A 16,708-nucleotide genomic window follows, 5' to 3' on the forward strand; every position below is an offset into this window, starting at 1 on the left:
AAAAAAATAATAAAAAATAAGAGGGAATAAGAGAAAATGTTAGAGTAAAAAAAACAACTAGGTTAAAATAGATTTAAAAAACAAAAGAAAAGAAACATTTAGGTAATAAAAGAGAGTTAAAGTTAAATAAAAGAAAAATTGAGTCCAAAAACAGATATTGCCACTTTTCAGTACAGTAAAATGTCTGAGTACTTCTTCAAACCACTTTAAATAAATAATTATAACGATAAAGATTTAGTAATAAAACACTAAAATAAAAGGTCGCCCTCTAGCGCTGCTCCGTCTCCATGGCAGCAACGTTTGTCACCATAGGGACTGTCTCAAAAAAATCACATCCAACGCAACACGCATAACTAGCTTTAAACACACTAATTATGAAGAAATTATGAATTTAAAAAATATATTTAGGACGTCTATATCGATCTATAAGTCTTTAATATATTTGTATCTTCAGTAATAATCGTGTTGTTTTTTTTATCGACATTTTCGTGGCAGCGTCAACAACAATAACCCAACCGGCAACATTTTCACACACGCTCCCTTGCGTCGTAGTCGCGGAAGTGAAAAGTCTACGTGGGGAAGAAAGGTTGGTCTGACCGTGTTTGAAAACCTTACACAGCAGCAGCACCGATGTCCAATCCAGGTTAGCTCTGTCTGTCTGCACACTCTCTCTCTCTCACACACACACACACACACTCACACACGCACAGATAAAACACACCCTCCTCCTTCCCCCCCAGTCTAGGCAAATGGACGCGTTGGGCGTATAAATGGGACGGAGAGCTTGACGACAGCCTGTAATGCTGCGCCGGGTGCGGCAGTCTCTCCGGCAGGTGCTGTATCTGATGGCCCGCAGACCGGCTCTCCTCTGCGGGGCTGTGGTGCTCAGCGTCCTGCTCATACTGGCCGTCAAGTTCACATGCAGGTAAACAACCACCACCACCAGCAGCAGCACCTGTACTTATTATTATTATCACCCTTAGTCTGAGCTTCATGTTCATGTTTATGTTTAGGTTTATGTTTAACAAGGCCTTAATGAGACTAACTCAACAAATTAGCTACTCCTTTCTATATAAAATAATCCACTCAAGGGTGTAACTTTGGTTTGAGAAGTGAGGGGGGCAGGCACAAAACAAGTATTTTCTACATAGACAGTTTCAGAAGTTGTGAAAGCTTTATTCTACTTGTGAAAATGCATACTGGCTGTCAAGTTCACATGCAGGTGAACAACAACCAGCAGCAGCACCTGTACTTATTATTATTACTATTATTATCATCACCCTTAGTCTGAGCTTCATGTTTATGTTTAACAAGGCCTTAATGAGACTGACTCAACACTGTGGTTATACTTTAGCAGTTAATTAGCTACTCCTTTATATATGATAGTAGTAGTAGTGTTTATTCAGTCATCACAACACAACAAACAGAAGAGTACTTACAGTATACAATAAGTATATAGCTTCTAAATAACAGCATAAAGTAATTAATGTATGATGTTAATGACTGAAAAGGTATAGGCAGAAGCATAATGCTAATCCCACATTAAATTAAGATACCCACCAAAAAATGATAATCAAAATGAGAGAAAAAAATGTAGAAACTTCAGACCATGGAGGAACAGTGAAGGTCCGTAGAGATGATGCTGTGTTGTTGGAGCTAATCTGACGTGTGCTGTAAAGGACAAGAGGATTAACCAATGCTGTAAACCTTTTTAAACAGACAGTGCACTATCAGTGTTCATGCCACTGCTTCAATTGTTTTGGAGTTTTAACAAAAGTTTTGATCGTTATTGAGCCTCAATATTGGATGTTTTGGTCAGATGATGTAAGTTATTGTTACGGAGAAGTTAGTGTTTACTGGTTGCACCCCATACAATTTTTTTTGCTCCTACTGCAGAGAATTTATACAATTTACAGTATATATACGCTATATAGTAATAATACTGTACATTTGTGCGCTATAGGTATGTGTTTATATGAGATCTATAAGCTTGAAACCTCTAGTGAGCATACACTGACTTAAAATGTAGTAGGGGGCATCTTGTGTCCAGCTGTTTAACTTCTGAGATTAAATAAATTTGTATAATTTTAGATTATGGATTTTATTTGTAACGAGGGAGAAGGGAGGATAAATAATATTAAAAAAATTTTAACAGTATAATTGAACTTTTTTTGGTGGGAAAACAACATTATATTGATGGTTATAGTCATTGATTAGTTATAGTGCAGTCCATTAACATAGATGAGAGTCTAATGCACTCCAGGACACCACCACATACTACGACCTCACTATTAACTACAACCTTTATTAAAAGTAAAGTAGACCAAATAATAATCTTTATGACAATGTAAATGTATAAGCTTTGTAAAAGTATAATTTATGGCAGAGCTTTTGTATTTAATTGCTTTAGATTGCACATGCGTTCCTAATAAAGTGCTCGGTGAGTGTATTTTTATTAGTGTCAGTGTATCTACCACAGCTTTGTAATAAATAACACACACTTATCTTCCAGTGAACCCAGCTGTGGACGGACACACACACACACACACACACACACACACACACACACACACACACACACACACACAGAGAGACACTGAAACTTTAAACAAATACAGACAAATTACCCTCTCACATCCAGACTTACATCCTGTTCAGGGGCAGTTTTGAGACGTTTGAGGACGTCACCTTGATCTTTAAAGAAACATAATAATAATTAGTTCCAGTCATAGATATCCTTTTTATTTTGAGATGTAGGAAGGTACAGATACAACTTTTTTCTCTCCCGAAGCAGATTATGATATATTAACTAGTCAGATATCAGTGCACTCTCTTTTTATACTGTGTGGAATAAGTTTTATATAAGACAGTGTGAAGTCAGGCATTATTGTGGTGCTATTGATTAGAAACGCTGACCTTTCTGATGGTCTGGATTTATATTGTATACCCGCTCTGCTTAATAAGGTCATTATGTTTCAACACTGGTATCGATCCAGCGTATTAGATTTGTAAATCTGTAATGTTGATACGTATCCTGATGTAGTACAGTGTTTGGAAAAATCAATTGAGCACCTGTTAATGAATAAAATAACCATAATATCTAATTCATCTAATGAATCATATAAATAGTAAGGCAACTATTAACAAGTACTGTCATTATGGGGCAGCTGTGGCTCAGGAGGGAAGTAGAGCAGGTTGTCCTCTAATCGGAAATCAGCGTTTTGGTCCCTTGGTCCTCTAGTCAGCATGTCAAAGTGTCTTCAGTGTCTTTTGGGCAAGATACTGAACCCCACATTGCTCAATGTGTGAGTGTTTGTGCATTTGATTAGATCCTGATGAAAAGATTGGCATCGTCAGTGTGTTGGATGGGTGAATGATGAAGTAAAAAGTAAATTATAGTGCTTTGAGTGGTTGGAAGACTAGAAAGGGATCATATATTTATAACACGGTGATGTTATCAAATGTTCTTTTTTGTCCAAACACATCAAAAACACAGCTTTTTAAACATATACATTTTTGTACACCACCATGTACATAGAAAATACAATAAGTACTAAAATTAAACTATTTGGGAACTGTGTTAATCCCAGAAGTTATTAAATCACCTGATCATCTGTTAAATCTAAATCTTTAACATAATTAACAAAGGGCCTCCATATACTCTTCAAAAACATGTTTAGCCTTTAATATATAAGTTATCCTCTCTATTGGGAATATCAGATAAAGATATTTAATTTACTCCAATATGAAAGGCAGAAAATTCTCTTGTTTATCCCTCCTGTTGTCCTCAGGTCAAGGAAGGAAGGAAGGGAGGGAGAGAGGGAGGGAAGGAAGGAAGGAAGGAAGGAAGGAAGGAAAGGAAGGAAGGCAGGAGAAAATGAAGGAAAGGAGTAAGGAGGAAAAGAGGAGGCAGGGAGGAAGGAAGGAGAGAATGAAGGAAAGGAGGAAAAGAGGAAGGAGAGAAGGAAGGGAGGAAGGAAGGAAAGGAGTATGGAAGGAGGAGGGAGCAAAGAAAGAGGGAAGGAGGGGAAGAACGAAGGAAAAAATAAAGAAAAAGGAAGGAAATAAGGAACAGTTAAAACAGACGAGGTCAATTTGACCCGGGAGGACGACAGGAGGGTTAAAGATCTGGAATATTTGACTTAAAAACAGACTTTTATTATCTATCGATCAGCTCCAGCTCTAATAAACAGAACAAAGTGAGTGGTAGTAAGATGATGTATACCGTCTTATCACTCATGTGTCATTATCGGTGTCGTTATGAGTCCTGATTTACTTTTTCATCTCTCTGCAGCCGTGCTAAGAATGTGGTGGCAGCAGCTCGGCCTCCGCTGCGGTTCTTCTCTGCCGAGGCCCCGGTAGTCGACCTCTACTTGGGTCAACTGGATCAGGTAAGACTCAAAGAGACGGACGCCTGAACGCCACACATCAAACAGTCACTGAATCTAGGACAGCGACTAAAGAGTACATCATGTCCGTGACGTTAATTTCCTCTCCAGATGGAGCGTCTCAGGAGCGTGGCCGAGGTGTCTCTCATTTTCTTCTACGCTCCCTGGTGTGCTCACTCGATGGCCGCCCGGCAGGAAGTGCAGCTGGTAGCGAAGAAGCTGGCCAAACAGGTACGGATCAGCTGAGAACACAACGAGAAGCACTCTGGGTTTGTTTACATATCAGATTAAAGCCTCAACTGACGGCATACTGAGTACTTGGTTGTTATAGAAACATTATTGTCGACATCTTACATCTGAATATAGCTCATAAGACTTCTACTAATTTGACATTCTGATGACCTGATTTTATAACTTTATATATGTATGTATTTTGATACATACATACTGTATATATAAAATGTTGTACAATAGGGTCTATCTAAAGTAATACTTGAGTTTAGAGCAGTAATTTTTCATGTGTGCCATTTAAAAAAACAAAAAAAAAAATCATAAACTTTAATTTATGCAGAGTTAAGAATTGGTTATAATTATAAAATCAAAGACTGTTTAATTCACAGAGAAACTATACATATAGTGGACTTCTCTAACTGCTTGGGTCTAGTTTTTCAGACACATTTTCAGAGCCAGTTTGTCATGAGGCCTTTTTAGACATGACTCAAAATGAAAACGCACCATAACCTGATTGAGGTCTGTAAATGATTTTATTTGTTTATCTCTCTCTCTCTCTCTCTCTCACTCTCTCTCTCTGTCCCTGTCTCTCTCGCTCTCTTTCTCTCTCTCTCTCTCTCTCTCTCTCTCTCTCGCTCTCTTTCTCTTCTCTCTCTCTCTCTCTCTCTCTCTCTCTCTCTCTCTCTCTCTCTCTCTCTCTCTCTCTCTCTCTCTCTCTCTCTCTCTCTCTCTGTCTCTCTCCGTCTCTCCGTCTCCGTCTCTCTCTCTCAAACACAGGTGCAGTTTGTGGCTGTTAACTGCTGGTGGAGTCAGGGGAAATGCAGGAAGCATAACCGCTTCTACCAGTACCCGATCATCCATCTGTTCTATAGACGGTGAGACAGAGAGGAGTGTCTTTGTTTATGACGGTGATGAATAATCCCCAACCTTTAAATGAGATGTGTGTGCAAACAGAGGCGGGAGATGATGAAGAATGAACTGTGTGAAAAATAAAACCAAACATTACTGAAAATATTTGCAATTTATGGCCATTTAGCTGTAAATTATTATAAGGAAAGTCATCTCATCAAAGTCTCATCTTGTTGTCTCTTTATCCCTGTTTGTGTTTCATTTCCTGAGTGTAATTTAATTTTGAATGTTTTAACACAATCACGACTGCTCCGAGCGAGCTGCTAGTGGCTGATCACCTTTAAAGATCCATTATATTGTTTTTTATCTCTGCCTCTCTGTGCTGCAGGTTCGGGCCTATAGAGTACAAGGGTCCATTTGTGGCTCCGTATGTGGAGAGTTTTATCCTGAGAGTCATCACACCGTTAACGTACCTCCCGTCGAAAGCCACGTTGGAGGAGTTCCTCTCCTGTCATGAGGTACAGTACAGTGGCTTTGCTCTTCAGGTCGTCTGTGTTGACTAAAACCGTGTGAGCTGCTCCTGATTGAGCTCACACGTGCACTTTAAACTGTTACACTTATGTAATTTGCTAATATTAGCTTTCCTCAAGGAGCGAGGAGTGTCTTTTCTCTGGTGTCTACTTTGATTTAAACTGTATTTCCTCATGATGTGCTCTGAATTGGCTGTGTCTTCTGTGTCTCTAGCCTCGAGTGGTGGGTTTCTTCCAGTTTAACTCCTCTCCTCAGCCGCCAGGATACATCACGTTTCTGGCCTCTGCCCTGCAGGCTCTAAAAAGGGGTAAGAAGTGATGGTGCAGCTTTAAGGCCAGAGCTTTAGACTCTGAACAAGTTTTTGTAATTAAATATTTCATTAAGTTTTTAAGTATATATAAAACATAATGAAAAACATGACCATATATTACAGTAAATCAATTTAAAATAAGTAAATATTTGGTATCAAATAAATGGGGTAGCACATTTTCCTCAAAAAAAGAAATTGTAGGAGTAGTATTTACTTCCTGTTAGGTTTCTTTATGTACATTAAAAGATTTGACCAAACTTCACAAAACTTGCCTTGGTGATTATTCTGTCCCAGTTTTATATCATGTATTTAAGATTAGATTACAAATAATAATCCCATGTGACTCCAAATGATAAAACATGTGTAATGTGCAGCGCTGCGTACTGTATGTTGTTTGCTTGTCAAAAAGTAAGTGACAGAAAGTTTCCAGTCGTCAGTTCTGAGTTTCTGTTGTGCTGTTGCAGATTTCCGTGGCGTGATACGTTTCGGGGTGGTGACCAACAGACACGTGGCAGGCGCCATCTCACTGAAAGAAGATGAAACAGTTTACCTCCACAGAAGATTTAACTCCTCTTTGGTAAGCAGGGTCATCACACCATGAAAGACTGTACATTAAAAATCCTGGTAAATGTGATAAAATGCTGATTAAATGTTGTCCGTATGCTGTTTGTTTGTTTCCTTCTCTCAGATTTTCCCTCGAAGGGAGCGTAACTTCACATCAGAGGCCATCTGTAGCTGGGTGTTTGAGCACCGTGAGACCGTCCTCCAGTGGCTTCAGCCCCCAGAAACAAAGTCCCGCCTCCTGGAGCACGAGCTGACGAAAGGTCCTGCGCTGCTGCTGTTCCTGCCACACAATCCACTCGCACACACGTCCAACCCTATCCTGCAGCAGGTGAGCGGTAGGGCTTTGTGTCGTTTAAGAAAGGACAATACCAGTACCAACCAAGGACCCTTAAAGTGATACCGATACTCGATACTAACTGAGTACTTATCATGTCAACAGAAACATTAAATTGCATAAAATGTCACCACTCCTTCACATTTAAATGATTTGATTTTTACACAAATGCATTTTGAAAGTCAAATTATTAATATTTATTAATGGAAGAACACTTGCATTGATTGGCTGTACAGTAAATAAGTCCACACAAATAGTCATATTCTAGCTCTGAGTGCAAAAAGGATCGATTGCAGGTATCATTTGATGGGAGACGTTTCGATACTACTTGGTATCCATTTATTTTGGTTGGGCTGGGCAATAAATTGATATTATATCCATATCGTGATATTTTATAGATATCATCTTAGATTTTAAATATCGTAATATCAAGATATGGAATAAGTGTCTTTTCCTGCTTTTAAAGGCGGCATTACATTAAAAATGTCATTTTCTGAGCTTAACAGACTTCTATTATCTGCCTTTATCCACTTCGTCATTATGTGCTGATGAGTTTCAAAAATCTCATTTGTCCGTACAATATTGTCAAAATATCGATATCGAGGTATTTGTTCAAAAATATTGTGATATTTGATTCTGCCCTAGTGCGCAGTGATGAGAGAAAAAAATAAAAATCACAGAAGATGAACGTATTCTCCCTCACTCTCTCACTCTTTCTGTTTCTTGTTTTTTCAGGTTGCAGACATCGCTGTGCGTTATCATTCCTGTAGCGATAAACACCACTCCACGTCAGACAAAAGCTTCTCCTCCCGCTCGCCGTGCTGCCAGTCGGTCATTCTCCCGGAGTCCAATACGAGCGTGTGCGAGGTGTGCCTCAGCTTGTCACGGCGGGACTCGACCAGCTCTTCAACGCACTGCTCGTTCCCCTCCGCGGTTCCAGGAGGAGACGTGCTGCGGTCTTATCTTCAACACTGCTGCCTACACCAACTACCTGCCCCCGCCTCCGTAAAAACCGAGACCTCACCGGGTTGTAGCAACTTTCTTAACAGTTACAGCCCGTTCATTCAGTACAGTGCCTGCTGCAGAAAAGTAGAACCTCACCTCAACAATGAATCTTCTTCACAAGCCAAAAAGGGGTCGGAAACACAAAGAGTTCCCCTTCCGCCTCCTCCTTCCTCCATCCCTCCATCGTCTGCCCCTCAGCAGGAGGGGGACGGCATCACAGGTCTCCGCTGTCAGACCAATAGGACGCTCAGGTTCTACGTGCTCGACGTTGCTCTGAACTGGCCTCTGGCGGAGAGGCTCGGAGCTTCGGTCAACAGAAGCACTCCTCGTTACCACGCCGACGGGAGCGGAGACGGGTCGTTTGCGACTATCGTGAACCTGAAGGATGAAGTTCATTACGTTCTCCACCGCAGCCCAGCCGTTACACTGACGGAGTCTCTGGGTAAGACTAGAACAGTGACTTAGTTAGTTCACATGGTCTGATAATATTCATAACTCTTACTCCTCTATGAGTTTATCATATTTGGCAAATTTCTTCACTCAAAACTATTTATGATGTGCAGAAGTAAAGAAAATGCTGCTACATTCACCCTAAAATAATGACATTGATCGTTCTCATCCAGTTTACAGGACAACAATAATGAATAAATTAAAACATGACACAGCTGAACTTACACTTGTCATTAAAGAGGCTGTGATACATTTATGTGTTATGTGTCCGATAGGGCCCGACCAATACTGCATTTCTTTGGGCCAATACGGATAATAGGGAGTACAAAAAAACATCAGTCAGCATCAGCGTATCAGCTGATAATCTTCTACATACAGGATATATACATTTGCAGAGTCCCTCAAACTTTCATGTAGAGCTGGGAAAAAGTTTGGCACTCAAAGTTAAGTGAGGATAGAGATAAAAAAAAAAATAATACTGTAAATAGTTTTTATTCATCAATTAATTTCAAAGTTCAGAATAGAGAATAAACCTAAATAAAATCATCATAAAATCAAATAAAATCTTGGTCATCAAACACACAAAGATTTGTAATGGAGGTTTCAAATGACATCAGTGCACTGAAACAGTCAATGTAACTGGGAATTTAATCATTATAAATAATTATGAATAAAAAAATTATGTTTATACTAAACTTAAATTTAAAAAAGGATCAAATATGCATACAATGCTGCCTGTATAACTTAAAAATAAAATAAAAATATCAGTAAATATTGGACAACATACAGTATGCTCATACCGATATATCTGTGATATGTTGGTCGGGCTCTAGTGTAGTTTGTGATAATTAAATCGAAGGTCCTGCAGTCATCATGTCTGACTGATTCTTTACTCATAGTTTGATGTAATGTCACAGCCAATGAAAGAGACCTGAGCTTTGCATATTTTTTTCTTATCAGCAGATTATCTGATGCATCTTTGTTTCGTGGTGTTTCATGGTGTTTTGCTGTGTTTTGCATAAATCCACACAGATGCTTCCAGGGAAAACTCACAACTAAAAATCTGCAATAGAGTCGGTCAAAGGGAGTTTTAACGATATAGTTGGCTCCAGGAGGATGTATAATGATGTCAGTTCTAATTTAAATCATATATGAGGGCTTAGGAGGCTCTTATTTCATACACATAGGGCCCAGTGTGTAAAGGAAGAAAAGTTATTCCAAATAATGAATGAAATAATGAAAATCAGGGTTTTAATCCAATAAGCTTGAGACCTTTAATTTTACAGCTCACATTTACATCAGGGACAAAATCTGTTTTTACTTCTTTCAGTTTTAATCTCTGGATGTTTCGTTTTCAAAGATGAATTTTTTTTTTTTTTTTATCACAGCCGACATTTTGACTTATAGAATGATAAACGCAGATGTTTCTAATAACATTAACAATGGCTCTGTTATTTCTAAATGTCACAGTGACCCAGCATGAGCCTCAAAACAAAGATAAATGTCATTTAGGCATCACTAGATTTATTATTCATTGCTGTGATTTTCTGCTCTGATAAAAGCCGGTCATCAAAAGTTCAACGTTACTTATTGACAAGCTTTTCTGTTCACTTTACAGGCTTTTGGGTTTTTTTACAGCAACTGTAAACGTGCTAAAAATTGTGTTTATAGTATATCTAATAATATATATATCTTTGTCTATTAATGAAATTATAGTTAAAGTCAATATATAAGATAGTATATTGTATGTTACCACCAAAATTAAATGTATCTACACAGCATACTACAGTCGCTATTAAAGATATTACCTCTGATTTGGTCTTTATCACTTTGAAACAGAATATTTAGACGCTCTCCTGAACAGAGATGTGGATTTCATTATTGTTGATCACTTTTTTCACTTGAGCTCATTTTAAAGTGAGCCTGGCAGGATTTTTCTGTTCTCACTGTACGTCTGTGTGTGTTTCTTGTTAAAGAGGCCTTCATCAGGAACTTCAGCGCTCCGCACAGCCTCTTGCAGAGACACTTGGTTGGAGAGAAGGACAAAAAAGGAGGAGAAGAAGAACAAGCCGGACATCCAACCAAACAACACCAGCCGACACCGCCGCCACGCCTCATCACAGAACTGACCACTTCCTCCTTCCTGCCCTCCGTCATGGACATTCAGAAGGTGAGATATTACTCCTTTCTGCCTGCTACTCCCTCACTCTGTCCCTCACACCACACAGCACAAGGAGAGGGAAAGCATCATTGAAGTTATGTCTCCCCAATGATTCATGTGTATAAATAGGTAAATAAATGAGTAGGGATGCTAAAATGGAAAAAAATGGAAATTATCACAGTCCTTAAATTCATACACACATCAGCTGATATCACTATCACAGCTATCACAGACAACGAGGAGCTATGGATGGATGGATGGATGGATGGATAGATAGATAGATTCCTTCCCAGTCAAGACCAAGCCACACATAAAATAAAACACATCTCTAACTATCCACAGGAAAAACTAAAAATGACTAAAATACAGAAAAGTAAGATACACATATGTGGGATTTACGTCTTATTTTAATGGAAGTATGTCACTTTTACGAGAAGGAAGGCTTAAAGGATCTCTGCTGATTAATAGTGTCCTTAATTAACTTTGCCAACAGGATGAGTGTGTAACTGTGTTATATCTTCAAAAGGTTGATACACATGCTCATTGTTTTACAGATGTTTTGCATTTACAGGCAACACAGCAGCCAGGAAATCATTGAATCTGTTAATTATCCACGATGTCCAATATTTCCGTCCTCACGTTGACCCTCCATCACAGCTGCAGGAGTCTCACAATCGGGTCTAAAGATGAATTTGTGTCAATTTCATGAAAATATAAATGAGTGTGTTTGTTCTCCTGTAGGACGTGCTGCTGTTCTACTACACTCAGTGGTGCGGCTTCTGCTCCGTTCTCAACCACGTCATCATCCAGTTGGCCAGATTACTACAAGGAAACAGCAACATCACTGTGGCCCGGTATGTTCGACTGTTCATGAAACTATTGTGGCAGTAATGTGAGTTTTTAGTTGAATTACAGCTTTAATTTCAATGCAGAAATAAACAAACAGTTCGACATTAGTTCTCTGGTCCCACTTATAATTAAATAACTACATATATATAACTACATTTTCCTTTTTGTAGGGTGAATGTTGCCCGTAATGACCTTCCTTGGGAGTTCATGGTGGATCATGTCCCCACCATTCTTCTGTTTCCCAAATACAGGTGAGAATAATCATTGTTGAGATCTCAGTTTGCATTTTATATTTATACCCAGATGTCAGCTGGCAGTGACAGGAGTAGATGTATCATATAGTACTCTGTAATTAATGTAACCTCAACACTGCCCTGAATACAGTCTTGATTGATTAGTTATACTTACCGTACAGGGATATTGATTTTCTGTGTGGGCACAAAAAGAAAACGAGGACAAAATACTAATATTTAACTAAAATATCAATTAATTCCAGCAGAATTGTTTTAACTCTTTTCTATTTCTGCTTCATTTTAAGAAAAAACCTCAGCGTGAAGTTTCCAGACGACCTGCCCATCACATTACCCAACCTCCTCCACTTCATCCTGCAGCACTGTGGTTCTCCGCACTACGCAGACAAACCAGCGACGTCCTCAGCCGAGCCAGACGGGTCAGGAGCCAGCTCTGTCCTCCGCGCAGAGTTTCTGGTGCTCCAGCGAGAGGTTCAGGCACTCCATAACGCCCGCGAGCGCCTCTCACAACAGCTGGCGCAGCTGTGGCGAGAGAACCGGCGACTGACATTTTATACGAACAGCTTAGGGGCCCAGAACACAGAGCTGCAGCGAGAAAGGCACAGCTTAGAGGAACAGCACCGGGAGAAAAGCCGACAGCTCGGGGAGGCGGTGAGACGGCTGCAGGAGCTGGCGGACACCTCCGAAAACCTGCTGAATGAAAACACACTGCTCAGGATCCTGCTGAGGGCACTGAAAGACAGGACAGAGGCAGAGGTGGAGAGAAAAGAGGCAGAACAGAAAAGAAGCCACATGGCCTCCTGAACTTAAGTCTGCGGGGGATTCCTGTGAGAGAAAAAAAGCAGAGGCAGCAGGGCCTGGAAATGAAGAGAGGAAAGAGGTGTGAGTAGACCTGAGATGTGGAGAAATGGGAAGGAACTTTGAAGAAGCTGAAGTGAGGAGGACACGACATGCTACATTTTGTCATGAGGACGAAATAGCAGTTGTGATAAAAATTTAAGACTGCTGCTAAGTCAGAACAGAAGTAAGGAAGCACTCAAAAGATAAAAAAGATGGATAAGTATTGAATGAAGCTGCAGTGTTTCTCAGAGACAAGTAACACTGTAATGATTGTGGGGCTCATCCACACACTTAGGAACACACTAGGATGAGAAATCAGTGCCAAACGCCTGATTTAAACTACTCTCTTCTGATGCTGCGCTTGCAAAAATGTAATTTCTGTTAATGGTGAAGGAGAATCCTGAAACTTTTTATACAGCGACTGACCCTGCAGCCAAATTCTCTCCCATCCCTGACGTATGCACTAACCTGCTGCCCTACAAGCTGTGAGTCAGTAATGATGTCTTCTCTACCACGTCTACTTTTATATCAATGCACAGCAGGAAGCAGGCGCATTAACACAGTCAGCGATGTAGAATTTGGCTGCAGGACGGCTGCGAGGGCTACTAATGAAGCTGAGGCGCTGATCTGTAGGAGAAGCCTTTGATCACTTGAAATAATCAGCAAGATTTTTCTTTTCTTTTCTTTTTTTTGAAGGGGATATAGTTGTTTTGTTAAACTGATCTATTTTTACAGGAATCCTTGAATCACTAAAATATAATTTCTACGTAACTATTCAGGTATTAAGAATGAGATGCTGCAATTGTTTACATGTGAAATATTGCACCGGTTTTTACTGATTAAAATAAAAAATCTTTCATCATAAGTGTTCTCCTGTGTTTTATGGTTGATTTCTATCAGAATTGAAAATACAGCATGACCTCAGTGTTATAACATCAGGAACTACTGCAGCAGCAATGCAGTGTAAGATTTAGAAAACTTCTCAAGGTTTATAGAAGGAATCTCACCTCAATATGCATCATAAGAAAATAATAAGACAATAAGCAAACATAAAGTAGGCAGCATAAAACAAGCAAAGGAATAAAATAATGTAATGAGGGTGAGTGTGCATACTTAGACCAGGTCAATTTGGAGCTGGGCCTTAGTGTCTACACCAAATTTTGGAGCGCAGATATATTTATAATACAATAAATGTTTCAGAGAGCAAAGAGGTGTATTTTCTAGATTTTATTTATGAAAATATAACATAGCAATATTTATTTAAATGTATCTTATTGAAACTGAAAATTACAAGAACTTTGTGGAGCTGTGGGGTTTATTGTTTAACCATTAGAGCCCACTCCATCAACAGTGAAAAAAGAAAACTATTCAAACAACTCAAAGCTTTCTTATTTACATGTTATATCTTCTTATGTAGTTATCAAGCTAATTGCCATACAGTGAAAAATATTTTATCGCACAAAATGACTGTTGGTTGAAAGTAGCTCCAAGTAGGGCTGGACGATTAATTTAATTTTGATCGTATTATCGATTTTGGCCTCCCGCGATTATAAAAACGTAATAATTGACTTAAAATTATTATTGTTCCGCCCGGCGCGGCGCACCTGTGACGTAAATCCAACGCCCCCGTCTTTCACAGCAAGTTCCCGCCTTTTATACAGTCTATGGTCCCGCCCCTTCATTCGCTCCATTCGCGCTTGTCGCTCGAAAAAAAAACGGCTCGTAGATTGTTTATATCATGGCGGACATAAACACCGTTGCTGCACTGTATCTACTGTATAAAACCGAGAAGCGCCGGAAAACCACCCGCCGTCGTGTCTGGATACATGACATCCTCCGGAGGCGCACGGAGCTGGGGGAATTTCACCGTCTTCTCCAGGAGCTCCGTCTGGATGACAGCCGGTTCCAGCGGTACCTCAGGCTGACTGGTGCCCAGTTTGAGGACCTGCTAGCTCGGGTCGGTGCCATGATCTCCCGCCTGGACACCAACTACAGGATCTCCATCCCAGCTGCAGAGCGCCTGTCCATCTGTCTGAGGTGAGTTGCCTTTTCATAATTCGTCAACTAATTAGCCTGCTGCAAAATGAATATGTAAAAATATATAGCATAGGTAACCTCATACTGCTAACTTAACTGCTAGCTTAACTGACTGTACAGATACACGCATACTGAAACATATATTGTGCATATTAAGCTAAACTCATTTTTTTTCTTCAGTCAAATGAATGTATTTAGTCTGAAAGGGGAGAGAAAAAATATTGTTCACCTTTCTTGCCAGATATTATGAAATAATATGGTTCTTATTTTATAATGTGATTGCAGAGCATTTTTAACATAATATACATGGACATATTTTTACCACAAAGCTTGCAATTTCTAATTTAAGTTTAAATGTAGAATAGATAAAAGTTTGGAGAACTTAAGCCTGACCCATCTATCCTATGTTGTTGCAGGTTCCTGGCTACAGGAGACTCCTGCAGGAGCATTGCGAACAGTTTCCATGTGGGCATATCTACTGTCTCTGCCATTGTTCCTGCTGTGGTGAGTGCGTTTTGGGACTGCCTGGTCGAGGAGTTCATGGCCGTGCCCACCACAGAGAAGTGGAGGTCCATCTCAAAGCAATTTCAGCAGAGGTGGAATTTTCCTCTCCAGCGATGGAGGTATCCTGGCCAACTCTGCCTTTGGACAGGCACTTCATGCTGGAACCCTCCACTTGCCTGCTGACCAGCCTCTACCAGCAGCTGAGCACCGAGGACCTCAGCCTCACTGTTTTGTTGCTGATGAGGCGTTTCCACTCAGGAGAAACCTCATGAGGCCATTCCCTGGACGCATCCTCCCCAGAGACAAGAGGATTTTCAACTACCGTCTGTCCCGGGCCCGGTTGGTGGTTGAAAATGCTTTTGGCATCCTTGCGTCTCAGTGGAGGATGTACCACCGTGTCCTTGAGGTCCACCCGGAAGTTGCGGAGAAATGTGTGAAGGCGACCTGTCTTCTTCACAACTTCCTGCGGATGACAGCCCAGACACCTGGTGTTGGGGGGAGCATCGCAGGGAGTGAGGTGGAGCCACGGCCAGGTCTGTAGAGAGTTGGAGCAAACAACTCTGCGAGAGAGGCCATCAGGGTTCGGGAGACCTTCATAGGCACCCCAAAAACGGCTCTTTTAAGAGCCACCCAAATACAACTATTGAGCAATACTCCTGCAGTATAACTACCACTACCACTACTAACTATTTATGCATGTAACATCAATTCATACCATACTGACACATCTGATATTATACCATTAAACTTTCTTTTCTTTACTTTAACCTTTATTTAGAAACTGACCAGTCTACACTTCAATCTCTCATTGCACTTGAAAGAATATATGTGAAAGAATGACATGAGAAGAAAGTCAATAAATATATTTGTTTATATAAAAATATACAAGTAGTAAATACACAAGTAAAACAACAACAACAACAAAAATATATAATTGAAAAGAAAAAGCAGTATATAATGTGAGCGATGATCCAAAAATGTATGTACAGTCAGTTAAGGGTTAGGGTTAATAGAAAAATTGTAATAGAAAAGGTTATAATAGAAAAGAAACATGTGTTTTGACTCACTGTGTGTGTGTCCGGTGTGTGTGTCTAACCCTAACCCTAACATCGGAAACACCTGCTACATCAACTCTAGCTTGCAAAGCCTCCTGATACTGGTTGACTTCGTGAGGGACATCAGCCGCCAGAGGAGGGTCTGGAGTACAGTCTCTAAGGCTCAGCTGATTAGGTACAGCAGCTCATACACCCTAATGACTTCTTAAATTATATCTACAAACTCTAAGATCAAAATGTAATAAGATATCTAACACATTGCTTCTTTTCACATACACCCTCTGCAGGACCATCATCACAATCAGAGATGCTCACACCTCTGACGCCAAGAGCAAACGCTGTCTCCTCC

The 16,708-nt window shown here is 40.1% G+C and overlaps 1 protein-coding gene across 2 annotated transcripts; it reads left to right on the forward strand.

Annotated features, from left to right (window-relative positions):
• The first annotated feature begins 625 nt into the window (after window positions 1-625).
• txndc11 (thioredoxin domain containing 11) lies at window positions 626-13,622 on the forward strand. Of its 2 annotated transcripts, XM_053328089.1 has the most exons (14): window positions 626-643; window positions 741-925; window positions 4,295-4,391; window positions 4,500-4,619; window positions 5,397-5,494; window positions 5,857-5,986; window positions 6,213-6,306; window positions 6,774-6,886; window positions 6,998-7,201; window positions 7,943-8,654; window positions 10,639-10,832; window positions 11,565-11,677; window positions 11,843-11,923; window positions 12,211-13,622. In XM_053328089.1, exons 2-14 carry the CDS (start codon window positions 801-803, stop codon window positions 12,725-12,727), a joined length of 2,598 nt encoding a protein of 865 aa, XP_053184064.1. In that variant the 5' UTR covers window positions 626-643; window positions 741-800; the 3' UTR covers window positions 12,728-13,622. The 2 variants fall into 2 exon arrangements, with proteins under 2 accessions (XP_053184064.1, XP_053184057.1); XM_053328082.1 differs by lacking the exon at window positions 626-643 and having other exon boundaries at window positions 654-925.
• The last annotated feature ends 3,086 nt before the right edge of the window (window positions 13,623-16,708 follow it).

This window comes from Scomber japonicus, chromosome 2 (genome assembly GCF_027409825.1).
Source record: "Scomber japonicus isolate fScoJap1 chromosome 2, fScoJap1.pri, whole genome shotgun sequence".
In the NCBI taxonomy this organism is placed as follows: Eukaryota; Metazoa; Chordata; class Actinopteri; order Scombriformes; family Scombridae; genus Scomber; species Scomber japonicus.

Bases quoted from the DNA above. Each gene is read 5' to 3' on its own strand.
- txndc11 (XM_053328089.1), top strand. From the start codon at position 801: ATGCTGCGCCGGGTGCGGCAGTCTCTCCGGCAGGTGCTGTATCTGATG. The intron at 6,307-6,773 runs GTAAGAAGTGAT...GTGCTGTTGCAG, and splicing joins CCTGCAGGCTCTAAAAAGGG to ATTTCCGTGGCGTGATACGT. The intron at 8,655-10,638 runs GTAAGACTAGAA...TTCTTGTTAAAG, and splicing joins TACACTGACGGAGTCTCTGG to AGGCCTTCATCAGGAACTTC.